We start from the raw sequence: 16,996 nt of genomic DNA, 5'->3' as shown, positions 1-16,996 counted from the left end.
CACTATCTACCCATCAATGATGTGAAGCACATTTGCATTTGTTGTAAAATGCGAAGAAAACTACCTTAAAATGCACTTTGTTAGTACACTATCACCAGGTCTGCTACCATTTATTATGCAAGGAATAGTGTTCCCTTAATGGGTATGTCACTAAACAGCAAGTTTATGAGACCACCCAGGGTAGTCTTGCCAGCAACATATATTCTTTTGATTTTGACCAAGCTGAGATCTAGCTACCCCCAAAAAACAGAGATCTAGTTATTAATCGGCTTATAAGTCAATTCTGCCAGTAGGATTACTCAAGTTCAGCGTTCAGCCGCTGGAATTTCGGATTAAAAGCGGGAGGGCAGCAGTTATCAGGCGACCGTGAGCCACGGCAGACATCCAGGCTGACGTTTAGGGCACGGTCAATGTATCTATTTCATACCGCTGCAGAAATGCTGTGGAGACTGGGGATGGCAGACCGCCATGAGGGACTGCCCAGAAGCGACGTAGACCTACCTGGTCTGGGCACTGGTTGCATTGCTGGTGTCTGAGCCTTGCGGGCAGAAGCTCCTTCCTGAAAGCCAAGACGTCGGAACAAAAGTTAAACTTGAAACTAAGAAAGATCCAGAATGAGAGTCCATGGGTAAACAGTTTTTAAGCCATAGACGTCGGGCGTCATTAATGTCTCATATTGCAGATCGCAGGTCATATATCAACATAATGGATGCACAAATTGACAATGCTGCTCATCATTTTGTTGACAACACCAAACAATAATTTAGCAGATAGCGAATGAGCATCTCCTGTTTTTAATGCTGTGGGTCATGGGGGGGGGGGGGAAGCAACACCGGTATATATATATCTGGTTCCTATCTTCTTGCCTTATTTTGAGCATCAAGATAATTGATAGTCTTTCAATCTACTGTTTAGTGACTAAAATAAGAAAAGTGTCAGGGGTCTCACTCCGATGACATGATACCCCACCTTCAATGTCGCCAGTGTGTACATGACACCCCACCTTCAATGTCGCCAGTGTGTACATGACACCCCACCTTCAATGTCGCCAGTGTGTACATGACACCCCACCTTCAATGTCGCCAGTGTGTACATGACACCCCACCTTCAATGTCGCCAGTGTGTACATGACACCCCACCTTCAATGTCGCCAGTGTGTACATGACACCCCACCTTCAATGTCGCCAGTGTGTACATGACACCCCACCTTCAATGTCGCCAGTGTGTACATGACACCCCACCTTCAATGTCGCCAGTGTGTACATGACACCCCACCTTCAATGTCGCCAGTGTGTACATGATACCCCACCTTCAATGTCGCCAGTGTGTACATGATACCCCACCTTCAATTTCGCCAGTGTGTACATGATACCCCACTTTCAATGTCGCCAGTGTGTACATGACACCCCACCTTCAATGTCGCCAGTGTGTACATGACACCCCACCTTCAATGTCGCCAGTGTGTACATGACACCCCACCTTCAATGTCGCCAGTGTGTACATGACACCCCACCTTCAATGTCGCCAGTGTGTACATGACACCCCACCTTCAATGTCGCCAGTGTGTACATGACACCCCACCTTCAATTTCGCCAGTGTGTACATGACACCCCACCTTCAATGTCGCCAGTGTGTACATGACACCCCACCTTCAATTTCGCCAGTGTGTACATGATACCCCACTTTCAATGTCGCCAGTGTGTACATGACACCCCACCTTCAATGTCGCCAGTGTGTACATGACACCCCACCTTCAATGTCGCCAGTGTGTACATGATACCCCACCTTCAATTTCGCCAGTGTGTACATGACACCCCACCTTCAATGTCGCCAGTGTGTACATGACACCCCACCTTCAATGTCGCCAGTGTGTACATGACACCCCACCTTCAATGTCGCCAGTGTGTACATGACACCCCACCTTCAATGTCGCCAGTGTGTACATGACACCCCACCTTCAATGTCGCCAGTGTGTACATGACACCCCACCTTCAATTTCGCCAGTGTGTACATGACACCCCACCTTCAATTTCGCCAGTGTGTACATGACACCCCACCTTCAATGTCGCCAGTGTGTACATGACACCCCACCTTCAATGTCGCCAGTGTGTACATGACACCCCACCTTCAATGTCGCCAGTGTGTACATGACACCCCACCTTCAATGTCGCCAGTGTGTACATGACACCCCACCTTCAATTTCGCCAGTGGGTACATGATACCCCACCTTCAATTTCGCCAGTGTGTACATGATACCCCACCTTCAATGTCGCCAGTGTGTACATGACACCCCACCTTCAATGTCGCCAGTGTGTACATGACACCCCACCTTCAATGTCGCCAGTGTGTACATGACACCCCACCTTCAATGTCGCCAGTGTGTACATGACACCCCACCTTCAATGTCGCCAGTGTGTACATGATACCCCACCTTCAATTTCGCCAGTGTGTACATGATACCCCACCTTCAATGTCGCCAGTGTGTACATGACACCCCACCTTCAATGTCGCCAGTGTGTACATGATACCCCACCTTCAATTTCGCCAGTGTGTACATGATACCCCACCTTCAATTTCGCCAGTGTGTACATGATACCCCACCTTCAATTTCGCCAGTGTGTACATGATACCCCACCTTCAATGTCGCCAGTGTGTACATGATACCCCACCTTCAATGTCGCCAGTGTGTACATGATACCCCACCTTCAATTTCGCCAGTGTGTACATGACACCCCACCTTCAATGTCGCCAGTGTGTACATGACACCCCACCTTCAATTTCGCCAGTGTGTACATGACACCCCACCTTCAATTTCGCCAGTGTGTACATGATAAAATGTTTCGCAGGGATTTGTCAAGCAAACCCCCCTAGTAAGCAAGCCAGTCACCACAGATTCAATTACTTAAGAAATTAAGAGTTATGAGGGCTAAGACCACCTGTCATTTCTCCCCCATAAGCTTATTATTCAGTTCTTGAGCTGTTCCGTGTGTCCATGTGGCAAAAGCAAGTAAATCAACATTTATCCTTTGCAAAGCTCTTGTCTTTATACTCAACCCAAAGCATCATCTATGGCAGGGTGCTTCAAATCTGGACCTCGATTCCAAATCCAGGCCTTGTTTTCAGTTCTCCCAGGAAGTTTAATAACTACTGATTCTGATTGGTCAGAGGCTTCACACCTGACTGACAGGTAAAGGAAGGCTGGAAAACCAGCAGTGCTCGGACCTCGAGGACCGTGATTTGAATAACCCTGATCTATGGGAAGGTTAAGTGTATTGGAATGTTTAGATAGATAACATAGAATATAGATAGAATAGATGGAGATAGATAGAGGCAGAGGTATAGAGGTAGAGTGTGAGATAGATTTTCAGTGAGGGTCTTTCGGTTCGGTACGCAAATGTACAGAACGAACGCAGCAAATGCGAAACCTTTGTGTGTTTGTGTTTCCCCTGAGTGACATTCGGAAAGGGGCGGATGGAGCTGCACCACAACACTGATTGCGTACGTCCTAACGTGAAGCTGGAAGTTATCGTGAATACAGTACAGCACAGGTATGTTTGACGCTGCACCGTAATGGATATTTATTTTGTTGTGTTTTGTATTTCTTGAGACAATATTTGTGTTGCACAGCTGAAAGCTGCGAATGTGAATACAGTACAGATCAGGTGCAGTTAATTTTCTAAATGTGCACCTTAAAGGATATTTATTTTATTTTTATTTACTTGATAGAATATTTTTATTTACTTAAGTTTGGTTTATTAATAGGTTGCAGCAGTATTGACAGAGACTTTATTAAAGACAGTCATATTTTGTTCAGTAAAACACTGTTTAATAAAGAATAAAGAAGCAATTTATGTTTCGTTTCTTTATCACTGCTGTACCGAACAAAACTGAGGGACGTACCAAACCATGATTTTTGTGTACCGTGATATAGACAGACAGATACTTTATTACTCCCGAAGGAAACATCTTTTAATCATAATTCAATTAAACATACATGTAATCTAATGATACTCTAAATGACAAATAGCACGAAGGTTCTCAAGGCGTATTTATAGACATATTGGTAATGTTATATCTTTATTAATATTATACGTTTACTGAGAATCTGGACATGGAAAAAACCATGCCTGAGGTACAGATTCTTAGTCTATTAATCCAAATAATGGCTGGATGAAGCCAAACTGAGATTCACATAAACTCATCTCCGAATTACGTCTGTCCCCATCCAGCTCTTTTCCCTCTTAGCTAGAATCATCTGAAACGATTGGATTTCATTCCCTAGCCAATGCTCGGCAACCTTGTCTCCGGGACGCCGTATCTACGGAGCGCCATCACGGAGATCCAGGGGCAATCTATCAGCGACGTCACGGCCCAAATGTCAAAGCAGCTGCAGTCACATTGCACGCATATCTCAAAGCTATTCCCAGCAGTCAGCCAGCAATTTAAACGGCCGCGCAGGCAACATATTATACAGGACTGCTGAATAATTAACGTTTTTCAACCAAGACTTCAAAAGTTGTGTTCCCTTGAACTTACAGCCAATTATGTTCATAGCTGGGTATAATCCTGCATACCAATAACGACACAAGGTACAGGGTGATTGACCAATCCGGTTCTTGTGATTACCTTTCAGGCATGAGCAAAAACCAAAAGCGGCATACTTTGTCCACCAGAGATGACACGATTAAACAGGAAACAAAAGGAAGGAAAAATACAAGCCTGTGTGACTATTTGCCTGGTAGTCATTTTAAATGCAGTACTGAGCGGAGTTTCATTTTCGATTTTCATTGAATTGAGAATAAAGGTCTTCCATTATTTGGGGTATCCTGGGATTCTGGCAAGTCACCCAGGATGTTTAATTTGTCATTAAGGAGCGGAGCGATAATCCTGCCTTTTTCCACTGTGAGAACAGCAGCGGCTGCGACTGCAGCAGCTCAGGACACTGAGACCTGAAAAGTACGCTGAATATTTCATAGCCAGTTAGCACTCACTGAGGGAAATTAGGGAAGTATTTGAATTTCCCAGCCAGATCTTAACTTGGAGAAAAAAAAAAACACAGATTGCCTTATAAATGTTTATTGCAGGGGCAATAGCATCTAATATAAATAACTGATTGCATTTTCCCCAACGCAATTCAACTGCCACGATGAACGGAATAGATGAAGGAATTATCAATGGAAGACAAGGTTGTTTTTCGTAAGAGCTGCAAGTCATAATTTTTATAGCTTGACATTCATAGGTAATTTAAGTAAATCATTCACTGAAAGAGTAGTTTTATTAAATACCTCCCCATTAAGGCAAAGTGTCCATTTAGAATACTGTAAAATTTCCTTACAAACAGGAATAATTATTTACCCCTAAAAACCTCAGATTCCACACAAGTGAATGCTCACCCAACACAACCATCTTCAAGACATATCTTTTATTCCCCATTTTTGATAATACGAAACAGACAAAAATATACATAGCATGTGGACAATGACCTGTATGACCTAGAGTTTCATATGACGTTTCAAAACTGGTCTGCATTGTAGCCAAAGTGTCGAGTAAACACACGGAGAGCTTAGGGACAGGTTCTTCTGGATTTCTGCTTTAAGAAGCCCACCCTATCCTCTGAGGGCACACGTTCGCCTGCTGACAGTAAACCCATATTCCGAATGAGCTGCTCTGGAAACAGCGATTTAAACTTAACCAGATTTGCCTAAATACTCCAAAGTTCTGCAGACTGGACATCTATTGACAAAATGTGATTGATGCACAGCACTGCTCCTGTGTGAATCCTGAGTGTCGGTCCAAAAGCAGGACACTCGTTTTTATATATGCGAACAATGTCAAACAAAACCCATTTGCAAAATGCAAAGCATCAGCACCGCTTTCCCGATTCAGACCCAAAAGGAAGCTGCTCTGGGTTTTGTTTCTCAATGTAACTGACACTTTGCAAAACAAGTTCAATGGATGGGTAAATTCTTCAACGCCCCCCCTTTTCCTAACTAATATTGTCATACATTTTGTTTTGTGCTGAACTGGACAGCTGGAGTAACACAAAAAAATAATACAAACAGCCCAGAACCAAAGCCATGTGAAACCCATGAAATAATACATGCCGAGACAAAATAAAGGCTCTCTCTCCTCCATCCAGGCAGCATGGAGTTAAATCCCCCCATCTCTTAAGAGGGTGGTGGGAAAGGGGGGGGGGGCTAGATGGGGGGTGGGGCGGAATGAATATGAATAGGTCACGTGGGAGCCCTATTAAGAAAGCAGTGACGGCTTGTGTTCTGTCACTGTAACGCTGCCTGTCAGACACCGTGTTTAAACAGCTGCCTTTCCGGAACAGGGGCGGAGGACCTTCCACTCTGGCCAGATCGCGCTGTAAATGCGGCCAACACGGGGGGGGGGGGAGGGCCAGGGGTGGACTCCGCGTTCTGCTCTCCGGCAACACCGCCATCCTGCCTAGCAACATGAAGGAGTATGTAGCGTAGCGCTCTGCCTCCGCTGCAGCTAGAGCGGCTCCCCAGCCCCGCTCGTGCGGCGCGGCGCGGCTCAGACTGCAATCGCGCGCTACGCCACGCCAACAAAGACCAGACAAAGCTGTTCCTCTAGAAATAGAGGGAGGAAGGAAAACTGTTTATCTCAGAAGCCTGTGGACTACAGATACAAGGAAGATTCGAGGTGGGGAGACGGAGGGAGGAAAAAGCATAACCGATCACTGTATGGATGGAATGCGGGGAAGCCGGGATGGGGGGGGGCGCGTGACGGTGGACAGAAGAGCACAAGCTTTGGCGGTTCTGACGACGGCAGTAATGGCGTGCCAGACGGCGAGCGGCTGCGGCAGCCTTTCCCCACCGCGATGAGCAGCTCCAGCCTGAGGTACGTCCTCGTCTGCCTCGCGGTCTCCACCCCCGCCCCCTTGCCCGACCGGGGAGGGGGGGGGGGGGTTCTCAGAGAGGTCCGGGTACGGTGCACGTTCGGCCCGAACTGTCAGAATTCTCGGACACGCGGGGCGACTCCATAACAGGCAGAGCCTCAGCTGTGAAGTAAAAATGCACAGCTGTGTGTGTGTGTGTGTGTGTGTGTGTGTGTGTGTGTGTGCCCTGTGCTCTTTCCCACGGGTGGACACTGCATATAATAAACCATATTAATAAAAACTGCCCTACATCCTGACTGCTAATGTCCTAACCTATTTAAAACTAAAAGGTATCCAAAAACAAACAAAGATTCCCGGCATCAGGGTTCTACTTCAATAGCTAACACGGCAATCGCCATGCTACCTAGCATACACACACACTACCTGCTTTTAAAACAATTTATATGCTACGATGTGTCACTATTTAATGAAGTTCTGGCTCCATAAACTTGCAATGGTATATTTTTATGAACTACCAGAGACTAATATTCAGAGTCACACGCTGCTTTAAACATAGAACTACTCTTGTGCAAAAGCCAGAAAAACACAATTCCTAAAAAGAACAACGCAGGTAGCTATTTTTAAATCAGAGGTGCAAAGAAAATTCACCTTTTCCATTTAGCATCCCAACATTCCGCACAGACTACGACAGCATGCTTGGATTGCAGCGTCCTGAAATATTAAAGGCTGCACATGACTATACACAGTTAAATGAAACATTATGCAACCGAAAACAGAACAAGACTAACCACCAGGAGTTCATGACTACGGCCATTTTTTGAAACACTGTGTGTGTGTGTGTGTGTGTGTGTGTGTGTGTGTGTGTGTGTGTGTGTGTGTGTGTGTGTGTGTGTGTGTGTGTGTGTGTGTGTGTGTGTGTGTAACCTATTCCCCGCATTACCATAGTGCAATCCATAAACGCCAGAATACTAACCTTCCATTAACCCACATAAACAAAAGAACAATAAATCTAGCGATTAACATTTTTTTCATACCAACACGCACAGTAATTATGCATTTATGTCCAAACATATTTAACTTGAAGATCTTTGGTAGATAAATATTCACTGGGTTTTGTTTGCATTTGTCAGGGCCGGTCAGGGCAGATTGATAAATGAGCCATGCATAAATCCAGTGGCTGGGAACCTGTCACAAATGACCTTTCGGACCGACGCCAGGAGCTGCCTTACCAGTTTATTAGAGATGAAGGAAACCTGTCTGAGCTCATAGCGTTTGAGCGATGGATGCAATTTTAGCGGACTAATCAGGATGGCTAAAGCAGGGCAAACCGGCCAGTCTGACTTTAAAATCAAATTCTTCTGGACAAGCTCTTAATTTATAAACCCGAGGACCATCCTTATTCAGAACGAAGGGCACAGGAACGCTGGAAACTTCAAGAAATGCAACCTTTTCACAGTGATGAAAAAAATCAAATAAATATTCCACACATCAAAACCGGTACGGATCTGCCACCCGTTAAACTTTAAAATCCCAGCACGAACCGTCTGTCTCCCGAGCTGAGTAAACAGACTGTTGAAAAGGTGAAAGCGCTCTGTCGCTTGCAGGTAGCTGTGAAACACACCAGAAACGAGAGACAGCACCAAGAGCTGCCCGCGCCCAAAGCCATAGTTCTGAACTCACAAAAAGAGGATAACGTGGAGTTAAAGAGCGAGCTTATCAGGAACTGTCAGGCTACATCACATAAGGACAGGAACTTATTTTTCGACGAGCCAAACCACAGCCAACCAGATGGATATGTGCGAGGCGAACGTCAGGTGAAAGCTGTTATCGCCATCTGCAGTCTATGAATTCTGCATCAGGTTCTCCTGGACTCTGACAATTCATCGTGACAGCACTTCCTGGCCTGCCGCTGAGAGCGGAGTGTCAGTGCAGGGGGGGTTGTGGTCGATAATACCACATCGCAAGTCCTACACCTGTGTCACATTTTATGACTGTCTTTCACATGCATGCAGAGCAACCCAATCATCCGGTTACCAACAAATCTTTTGCATGCATTAAGACTTACTAAATAAAACTTGCAGCTGAGATGGGGGAGGGGGAAATCCTCCGCGGCACTGTACAAAAACCTCCAGCTCGATACTGAGGTTTCACGTTACGCTGAAACTTGATGGTTAGTCATGGCGAGACGATTCCATGTCTCTCCGCGCTTTGATCTCTCCTCTCTTGTCTCTTCCAGATGACCATGGTGCACGCCATCTGAAGACCCAGAGATTCTTATGCGGATACACTGAGGCATGAACGGCTGACGTGCGGGAAATATTGCAGTGAGGGGGTCCAGAGGCTTATGTGCAGGATGTGTCAGCTGCCCCACTACTGCACTGGGGGCCCAAGGAGCTGCCACTGCCGATGAGGCCAACGGAGCTCAAGATGCACATCTGATTCCAATTAACGTGAGCACAGCGCGGCGGAGCGCTTCGCGTCTGCATCATGCAGTGGAGGCGGCGACACTGCTGTCTGATCAAGATGACCTGGAACGTCAAGAGGTCACTCTTCCGCTCCCACGTGGCCGGCCTGCTCTCCCTCGCCTCCCTGGTGGGCGTCGTCGTCCTCTTCAGCCACCAGGACTGGCTCCTAGGTAGGAGCGGCCGGAGGGAAAACCCGGTCGCCTACACGGTGCGGGGCGGTTTCCGCTCACAGAAGAGCGAGACCAACCAGAGCGCGCTGAGGGGCATCTGGAAAGAGTCCCTCCCCATGCCCCCCAAGATGGCGGCCAACAGCAGCTCTCACCAGGCTGAGGCAGGGGGGTCCCTGCAGGGGGTGACGGGCCTGGAGAACTCCCTGAGCGCCAACGGTAGCCTGAACGGGGAGTCGGGGCCGGGAGGCCGCTTCATAGCACAGCCGTTCCGCTACATCATCAACGAGCCCGACAAATGCCTGGACAGGAAGCCGTTCCTGGTGCTCCTGATCGCGGCGGAGCCTGGCCAGACAGACGCCAGAAACGCCATCAGGCAGACCTGGGGCAACGACAGCGTGGCCTCCGGCTTGGATTTCGTACGGCTGTTCCTCCTGGGACTGGGGAAGAACCGCAACTCCTACCAGCAGCGCTCCATCGAGGAGGAGAGCAGGCAGCACCATGACATCATCCAGCAGGAGTACATGGACACCTACTACAACCTAACCATCAAGACCCTGATGGGGATGAACTGGGTGGCCACACACTGTCCGCACACAGCCTACGTCATGAAGACAGACAGCGACATGTTCGTCAACACAGACTATCTCGTTCATAAACTGCTCAAGCCAGACCTTCCACCAAAACAGAACTATTTCACGGGCTACCTGATGAGAGGCTACGCCCCAAACCGGAACAAAGACAGCAAGTGGTACATGCCGCCTGAACTGTACCCGAGTGAGCGGTACCCGGTCTTCTGCTCTGGGACCGGCTATGTGTTCTCCGGCGACTTAGCCCAAAAGATCTACCGGGCCTCTCTGAGCATCCGGCGCTTGCACTTGGAGGACGTCTATGTAGGGATTTGCCTAGCCAAGCTGCGTATTGACCCCGTGCCCCCCCCCAATGAGTTTGTGTTCAACCACTGGCGCGTCTCCTACTCCAGCTGCAAGTACAGCCATCTGATCACGTCCCACCAGTTCCAGCCAAACGAGCTCATCAAGTACTGGAACCACTTGCAGAGCAACAAGCACAACGCATGCGTCAACGCGGCCAAGGAGAAAGCGGGTCGGTACCGGCACAGAAAGCTACACTGGATGGTGGGCCAGTGATCGACGGAGGGATTCTGCAAGACTGGCACACTTTGGGGGGTCACTGTGAGGCGGGACAGACCAGCACACACCCGTTTTGCTATCGTGTACAGTACGAACTGACAATATTTTTTCAATTTAACAGATGTTATGTACTGCAAAGCTGTAATTAATTGAGGAAAATATTAAAAAATGGAAGTACGAAAATTTATTATTGTGCAGTATTGAGCATGCACAAGTGATTAAACTTTACCAGTTGCCAATAAAAGTATGACATCAGATGTGTTTAATAGTCACAGATGTTTGTGAGAAAGAATTTTGTGAAAAAACAAAAATCGACGGTTTCACAGCCACCCCTCCAAAGAAAAAAAAAAGTAGACAGAGTAGTTCAAAGGTGAATAGTGAGCGGTAGCAGCTCGGTGAATGTGAATGGATTTATGGATATAACACTATACGCATTAACACACTCATAAATCAGATCCAAGCGGCCTTTTCTATATCCTAGAGATAAACTCTGGTTGCATAAGTTGCACGACTTCAGAAAAATGGAACACTGCAGCGGCGCATCCGGCACGGCGCATCTCCTGTTATTCCGTCAGCAACAGCTGCTCTGGGAGCGCGGCCTTATTTTCCCAGAATGGGGCCCAACAAGAAGTTTAGGCTGCATCAGACAAGAGAAACCACCACCGCACATCAACAAATCTGCCAAAAACTGGATGAAAATCTTGGTCTTGGAAATCAACTTGCACTTCCTGATTCACCATAGAAATGAAGGACATGCGCGCGAGTAATTCTGTGAGAGGCAGAGAAAGAGTAGCCAGGGGCCGGGAGGCACAAACTTAGCTCCATCACATGACTCCCGGGGTGGGGTGGGGGGCGTTTCATCACCATGCTGCTTAAGACTTACCACTTACCCAGAAAAAGTAAATGATTCTGATCAGAAGCAGATTCAACACCACAACAGACCCAAACCACGGCCGGGCTGCGACAGCGGCAGAACAGACAGGGCTAAAACAGAATGAAATATTTAAGGCAAAACTTAAGGCCCCAAAACCAAATCCGCAGATTTCACTCAGAAGGCCGAACAGAGCAAGCCCCAGGTAGAACGAGGAACATGTGGACGCACTTCTCTGTTAGCCGCCTCGCTCAGCAGGAGAGATCAAACGGCCTTCTTGAGAGGTTAGGCTTCTGTGAGCTGCGGCACATCCTGACCATGCTTAGCACAGGGGAGTCCAGTATGTTCTCCTGTACACACCACGTACTTCTGCACGCACGGCTGAGCTCGCATTACATATTTACAGCAAACTGCAGCTGTACAGGGGAGGGTGGGCTGTCCCGGGGGGGTTTACCATGTCATTAAAAGGTGGCTAAACTGGGAACTTGAGGAATCACCTGATCACCTTTAAACAGAAAACCACACAAAGCTTACGCACACAAATCTTCGTGCCTGTCCTAAGAGGATGTGCTTGTAGATGCCAGCAATCCAGCACATGACACAGAAAGCCTAGCTAAATAATTTTTTTATAAATCCTTTGCTTCCCAGAAAATTTAAATTCTCTGCTCATTTTAAGTCTGCCCCAACTGAGATCAAATTTCACAAATTACAGGCTATAAAAGTAATCTCCAGAGCACATTGCCCATCCAGTTACGAAATTAATCATTAAAACAAACCCTAGGTACGGCACACATCCGGCACGCGCCGGAGGTAAACAAAAAGAGGAGTGTCTTTCTGAGAGTGTCACCCTTTACGACCTCGCTGATTTAGAGCGAGCGCGGCGCTAGCTGGTAATAACCTCAACTGTTACGAGCTAAATGATCTCAGGTCAGCTGCTAAGGGCGTAACGTATCAACGCCCAGCCGCTGCTGCGCTTTAATGGGCTCTATAAATAAGCAGCGAAATCAACGGTAAGCGCACGGGCAGCCAAACGCACGCTAGCTGTGGGGGGACGGGCCGCTTCGGATGCATGTATTTCATGCGAGGGAGGCAAACGATTGAGCCGAAACCCCTGTGAAGCACAATCACAATTTTATAGTACCAACGGGGTCAAAGACCATGGTAGTGTTTGAAGGGGGGGGAGAAACCATTTAGCAATGTTTATAATAAGCATATCAATGCTGAGGTGATCAAAGGATACCAGCATTGTAATTTATAAGAGTAGGTGAAGGACATGCTTGTGTACGTCACAACGCCCCCCAACCACCCTCTGAAATCCATCCCATAATATCTGGTCGCTGCCCAATGTCACGGCTTACCATAAAACAGACCAGCAGTTACCAAGAGGCTGGTTTTGCGTTTCACCAATACATTTTAAGATGACAGTCAATTTTAACCTGCTGCCTTTTCCCTAATTGGCCTGGAGATTCTTCTAGAGGGCTGCTTGACCGAATTGCTCCAGATTACACGCTGGCATTATGGGATGCGAATCCACCTGTGCATGACTCCCACAGTGAGCGTACACAGAGATACAAAAGTCATCACCCGTACCAGGCAGTCACATGACACCACTGACTTCACGGTCATCATTAAATAAAAATACCAAATTTTAAAGACTTTCCACAGAAAGACCCACTCCAGCCTCAACTAAATTAGGATCAGCTCTCCAATTCAATAAGGTGGGAAAAGAATTTCTTACATTTATTACATTTCTTATAATCACCACCATCTCTCCCTAATCTAATAAACAAACACAGGAGATGATGTTAGCTATTAAGTAGCAATGCTGATAAGTCATTTAACAATTTTTACAGGCTGAACTTACAGGCTGACATTTCTAGATACAGATTTAGTCTAGATGAAGCAGTGCATTACCTGAACAGTAATTTGTAAGACTATTCCACTGCTGAACAGTCTGACCCCTCACAGCCTAGGACTGGGTGTTAAAAGAACTCAGAACTCAGAATCTATGTGTTTATTGTAGAGATGGGCGATCCACGTTTTTTCAGTTCCGATCCGATTTCGATACACAACTGCCGATACCGATACCGATTCCGATACAAGAGCTCTTTTTACTTTGTTATACTTTACATATTTTTTTTAAGCTAGTAAATACAGATGGAAAAAATGTATGACAAAAAATATTTAATTAGGCTACTACAAACATACATAACGTACTGTTCCACTTCATTTGTTTTAAGCGTTTTTGAGGCATTTGCAGTTCAATATGAATATCTTCAAAGCAAATATACACAAGTGGCGAATGCTTAAAATTTTAACAGTTTTTCTCCCATTGGCATCAGCGCAGTTACACTTTTGTTGCGATGGCAGCCCCTCTTGTATCTCAAGCAACGAGTTCGCAAAACAGTCCAATTAAGTTAGCGACTCCCAAATCATCCATTGCTTTGTTTTGTCTCGCAGTTGCGTGCGCTTTGTTAAATGGGATTTTCCATTAAACGCTATTCCCACCTCAAAACCTTATTTTACATAGATTGCAAAACGCTGTGCTTCCGATTTCTGTTAAAAGCCTAAAATACTCCCAGATCGTCACGTCTTATCTTACGCTCCTCGTACTGCGAAGGGTATGCGCATGACCTCACAGCAGGCGGAAGTCACTGTACTCACACCCACTGAGTAGCAAAAAAGACTTAGGGGCAGTGATAGCGTTCGATTTGAATTCCGCAAAAACGCACATGTAAAATGGGAAAGAGCTGTCGTGCGATTGATTGCCAAAAACTAAATAAGTAAGTATAGGACGTGGATCGGTCACGCATGGCCGATTCCCGATCCGTCAAATAGGTCTGGATCGGCGCCGATACCGATCCGAATATCGGTATTGGTGCATCTCTAGTTTATTGTACAGCAAGCTTCCACGCCCAACTTCAAAATCTGCAAATTTGCAGTAAGAACTTACACATGCCCCAGAGTCAGGAAACAGGCAGATAAAAATCATTCACTGCAGTGCCTCATCAGAGGCACATCCTGCTCAAACTCCCCCCCACTCTGGCAAGCACTACAGAGCACTACGCCAAAACAAGCAGACACATGAATAGTCCCCTTCCACAGTCCATGACTCTGATGAACAATTAGGTGTCAAGGACAATACTGCGTAATAATCTGCCATCACAAGCATCCACTATACCTCACGTATATATAGCAACCAGTATCTTTGCACTATGAACGTTTGCACTATGGCTCTCTGGCTTAAGACGCTTCTCTACATACTGCACTTGTTTTCTTAGTCCTGTTTTTTTTTTGCTGTACGTCTGTCCTGTTTAAGTAAACTGAGAGCAACGAAAAACCGGAGGCAAATTTCTTGTACGAGTAAACATACTTGGCCATTAAAGCTGATTCTGGTCATTCCCCACCAATCAGCTGCCTGAATATCTTGGTCTTTGCTGTAATGCCCATGTCTTAAAATGCCATGTTTCTATTATGCTTGCATGTCTCAGCGTTTGCATTGTATATTCCAGCTTAGCGTATGACTCCATGCATCACATACAGGAAGCTGACAATAAGTGACAGCAGGAGGAGAGCCGCACTGGGTGATCGGTACTGGAAACGCATGTCGTGGCAGAGGGGGCCCAGTAGCAGAAGAGCCGCACTGGGTGATCGGTACTGGAAACGCATGTCGTGGCAGAGGGGGCCCAGGGCCTTGCCCTCCAGGCTCACACAGCAGCAGAGAGAGCTGGGAGAAGCTCTGACCTCTCCGGAGCGTCCCTTCCTACTGTCGTGTGTGGCAGGCCGCGCTTCACGGTGATGAGAGCCTTTATGGGCTGAGGGGGAACGCAGGAGGCCAGGTGGCCCGTTCCGCTGCTGCCCTGGCGCCCCTGGGCTTGAGAGCCGTGCGGCCCGGTTACCCGCCACATGCCCGATCGAGGGCCGCAAAGGAGCGGCCGGGCTGCAGATGGCGGGAATGAGGCTGCACAGCATGCGCGACAAAAATAGGTTTGGAAATGGCGTAAGATGACCGCGTTCCAGGTCACCGCCGGGGCTGACCAAACCGGGAACATGTTCTGCCTCCAGTCACGCAAAAACTTTGACAACTATGCAACACAGTCAACAAATGCTAGTTTATGCAGCAAGATTCATTGCAGTCGTTTTCCGGTAAACCCCAGTGAATAACGACCACCCCAATTGTTCATCTCCTCCTGACGGTGTGCAGGTACCATAGTGCAGGTACCATAGTGTTTACCTCGGTAACGGCTGTCCGCCTACTCTGCTGGTCAGTTTCCCTAACGACGTTTTAAGACCCCAATGCGGATGCTGACTTGTATCCACCCCGCAAACCCAACGCAAAAAGGCATCTCTGGAAAAGCATTTTTCAAACAATTCACCGAGAAACCAAAAATCCATCTTTGCAAAGACAGCTTTAGAGCTAAAAACAGAAAAAACTTAATGTTGCTAAATTTTCAATACAACACAGCCACCAAGTGACCAGCAGACAGAGCAGCAGACAGAGCAGCACGGTTCCAGCATCATCATTAACCCCCAGTGCCGTCGGGGGCTCCCAAACCCTGCTCCCCCCTGACCCGCAGGCCCCCGCTGTCCTTTCTCCCACTCAGCCTTGGGGCTTAATTGTCCTCGTGGACTCATTATTTGGAGCAATGCTCACCTGTTGTTACTGGTGTAAATCAATGGCTAATTGAAAGGTTAAAAAAAAGAGAGAGAGAGAAAGAGAGAGAAGAGAAAAGAAAAGCTGTGGACATGGCTGCCCCCACTGGACCCGTGCCTCTCCCCCACCGTCCCGGACAAAAGCGATAAGGGATTAGGGAGCCCGTGTGAGCAGCCGGGGCAGGACCGGAGCCAGACGGCATCCGGGAGGAAGAGAAAAGGGAAAAAACACAGGTGGTTATGAACTGAAATAAATGTCCTAGTGGCTTATGGGGTGATTAATTGTGCAAAGTGCAGCCTTAGGAGACCGGCGGACCCACAAAGGGTAATTAATCATGCTGAGCCGCACGTACTCCGGTAAGAAGCCGTGAGGAATAGACTCGGGGGGCAGAGAGGGGTCAGTGCTCACCGTCGGCTGATGCAGTTATCAATCAGAGCGCGGAGCCCCACACTAGGCCTCAAGGATGCTGCCGTTATAACAGATGTCGGCACCATCGGCGCCAAAGCCGTTGCTACGTTGCCCCCGCGTTTCCAGGGCAATTTAGCCAGTGGAGGGGATGGAAAACACACTTAAGGAACTGTACTGCTAACTGTACTACATTTACCGTTACCAGTCACCTGCTCAAAGGCATCATATAGCCATACATCTTACTCACACACACATACACACCATGTTAAAGGCAAGCTACTGCCCAAGGCTGCAATGCATCCAATTTAAAAATCAAAAGCTAAAAGTCCTTGGAAATACTTAAGTGGTTGGGAGGGAAAAAAAAAAACTGCTGCAGATTCCTCCATTTTAAACATCACAAGTGTGACCAGTGCGT

General features: G+C 47.3%; 2 protein-coding genes across 2 annotated transcripts in view; one reads left to right on the top strand and one right to left on the bottom strand.

The window, feature by feature from the left end:
- The window catches only part of cdc73 (cell division cycle 73, Paf1/RNA polymerase II complex component, homolog (S. cerevisiae)), a 42,451-nt gene that overhangs the window by 9,896 nt on the left and 15,559 nt on the right, over positions 1–16,996 (bottom strand). Inside the window, exon 11 of the mRNA XM_023806508.2 lies at positions 502–559. Coding sequence (XP_023662276.2) covers positions 502–559 — 58 coding nt within the window. The remainder of the gene's footprint in view (positions 1–501; positions 560–16,996) is intronic.
- On the top strand, positions 6,270–10,909 carry LOC111841043 (beta-1,3-galactosyltransferase 2). The gene is made up of 2 exons (XM_023806510.2): positions 6,270–6,867; positions 9,102–10,909. The coding sequence occupies exon 2, from the start codon at positions 9,353–9,355 to the stop codon at positions 10,643–10,645; it is 1,293 nt and encodes a 430-aa protein (XP_023662278.2). The 5' UTR covers positions 6,270–6,867; positions 9,102–9,352; the 3' UTR covers positions 10,646–10,909.

Source organism: Paramormyrops kingsleyae, chromosome 21 (genome assembly GCF_048594095.1).
Source record: "Paramormyrops kingsleyae isolate MSU_618 chromosome 21, PKINGS_0.4, whole genome shotgun sequence".
In the NCBI taxonomy this organism is placed as follows: domain Eukaryota; kingdom Metazoa; phylum Chordata; class Actinopteri; order Osteoglossiformes; family Mormyridae; genus Paramormyrops; species Paramormyrops kingsleyae.
This window is presented reverse-complemented; position numbering and strand designations above follow the sequence as displayed.

Coding starts and splice junctions, on each gene's coding strand:
- LOC111841043 (XM_023806510.2), top strand. CDS start 9,353: ATGCAGTGGAGGCGGCGACACTGCTGTCTGATCAAGATGACCTGGAAC.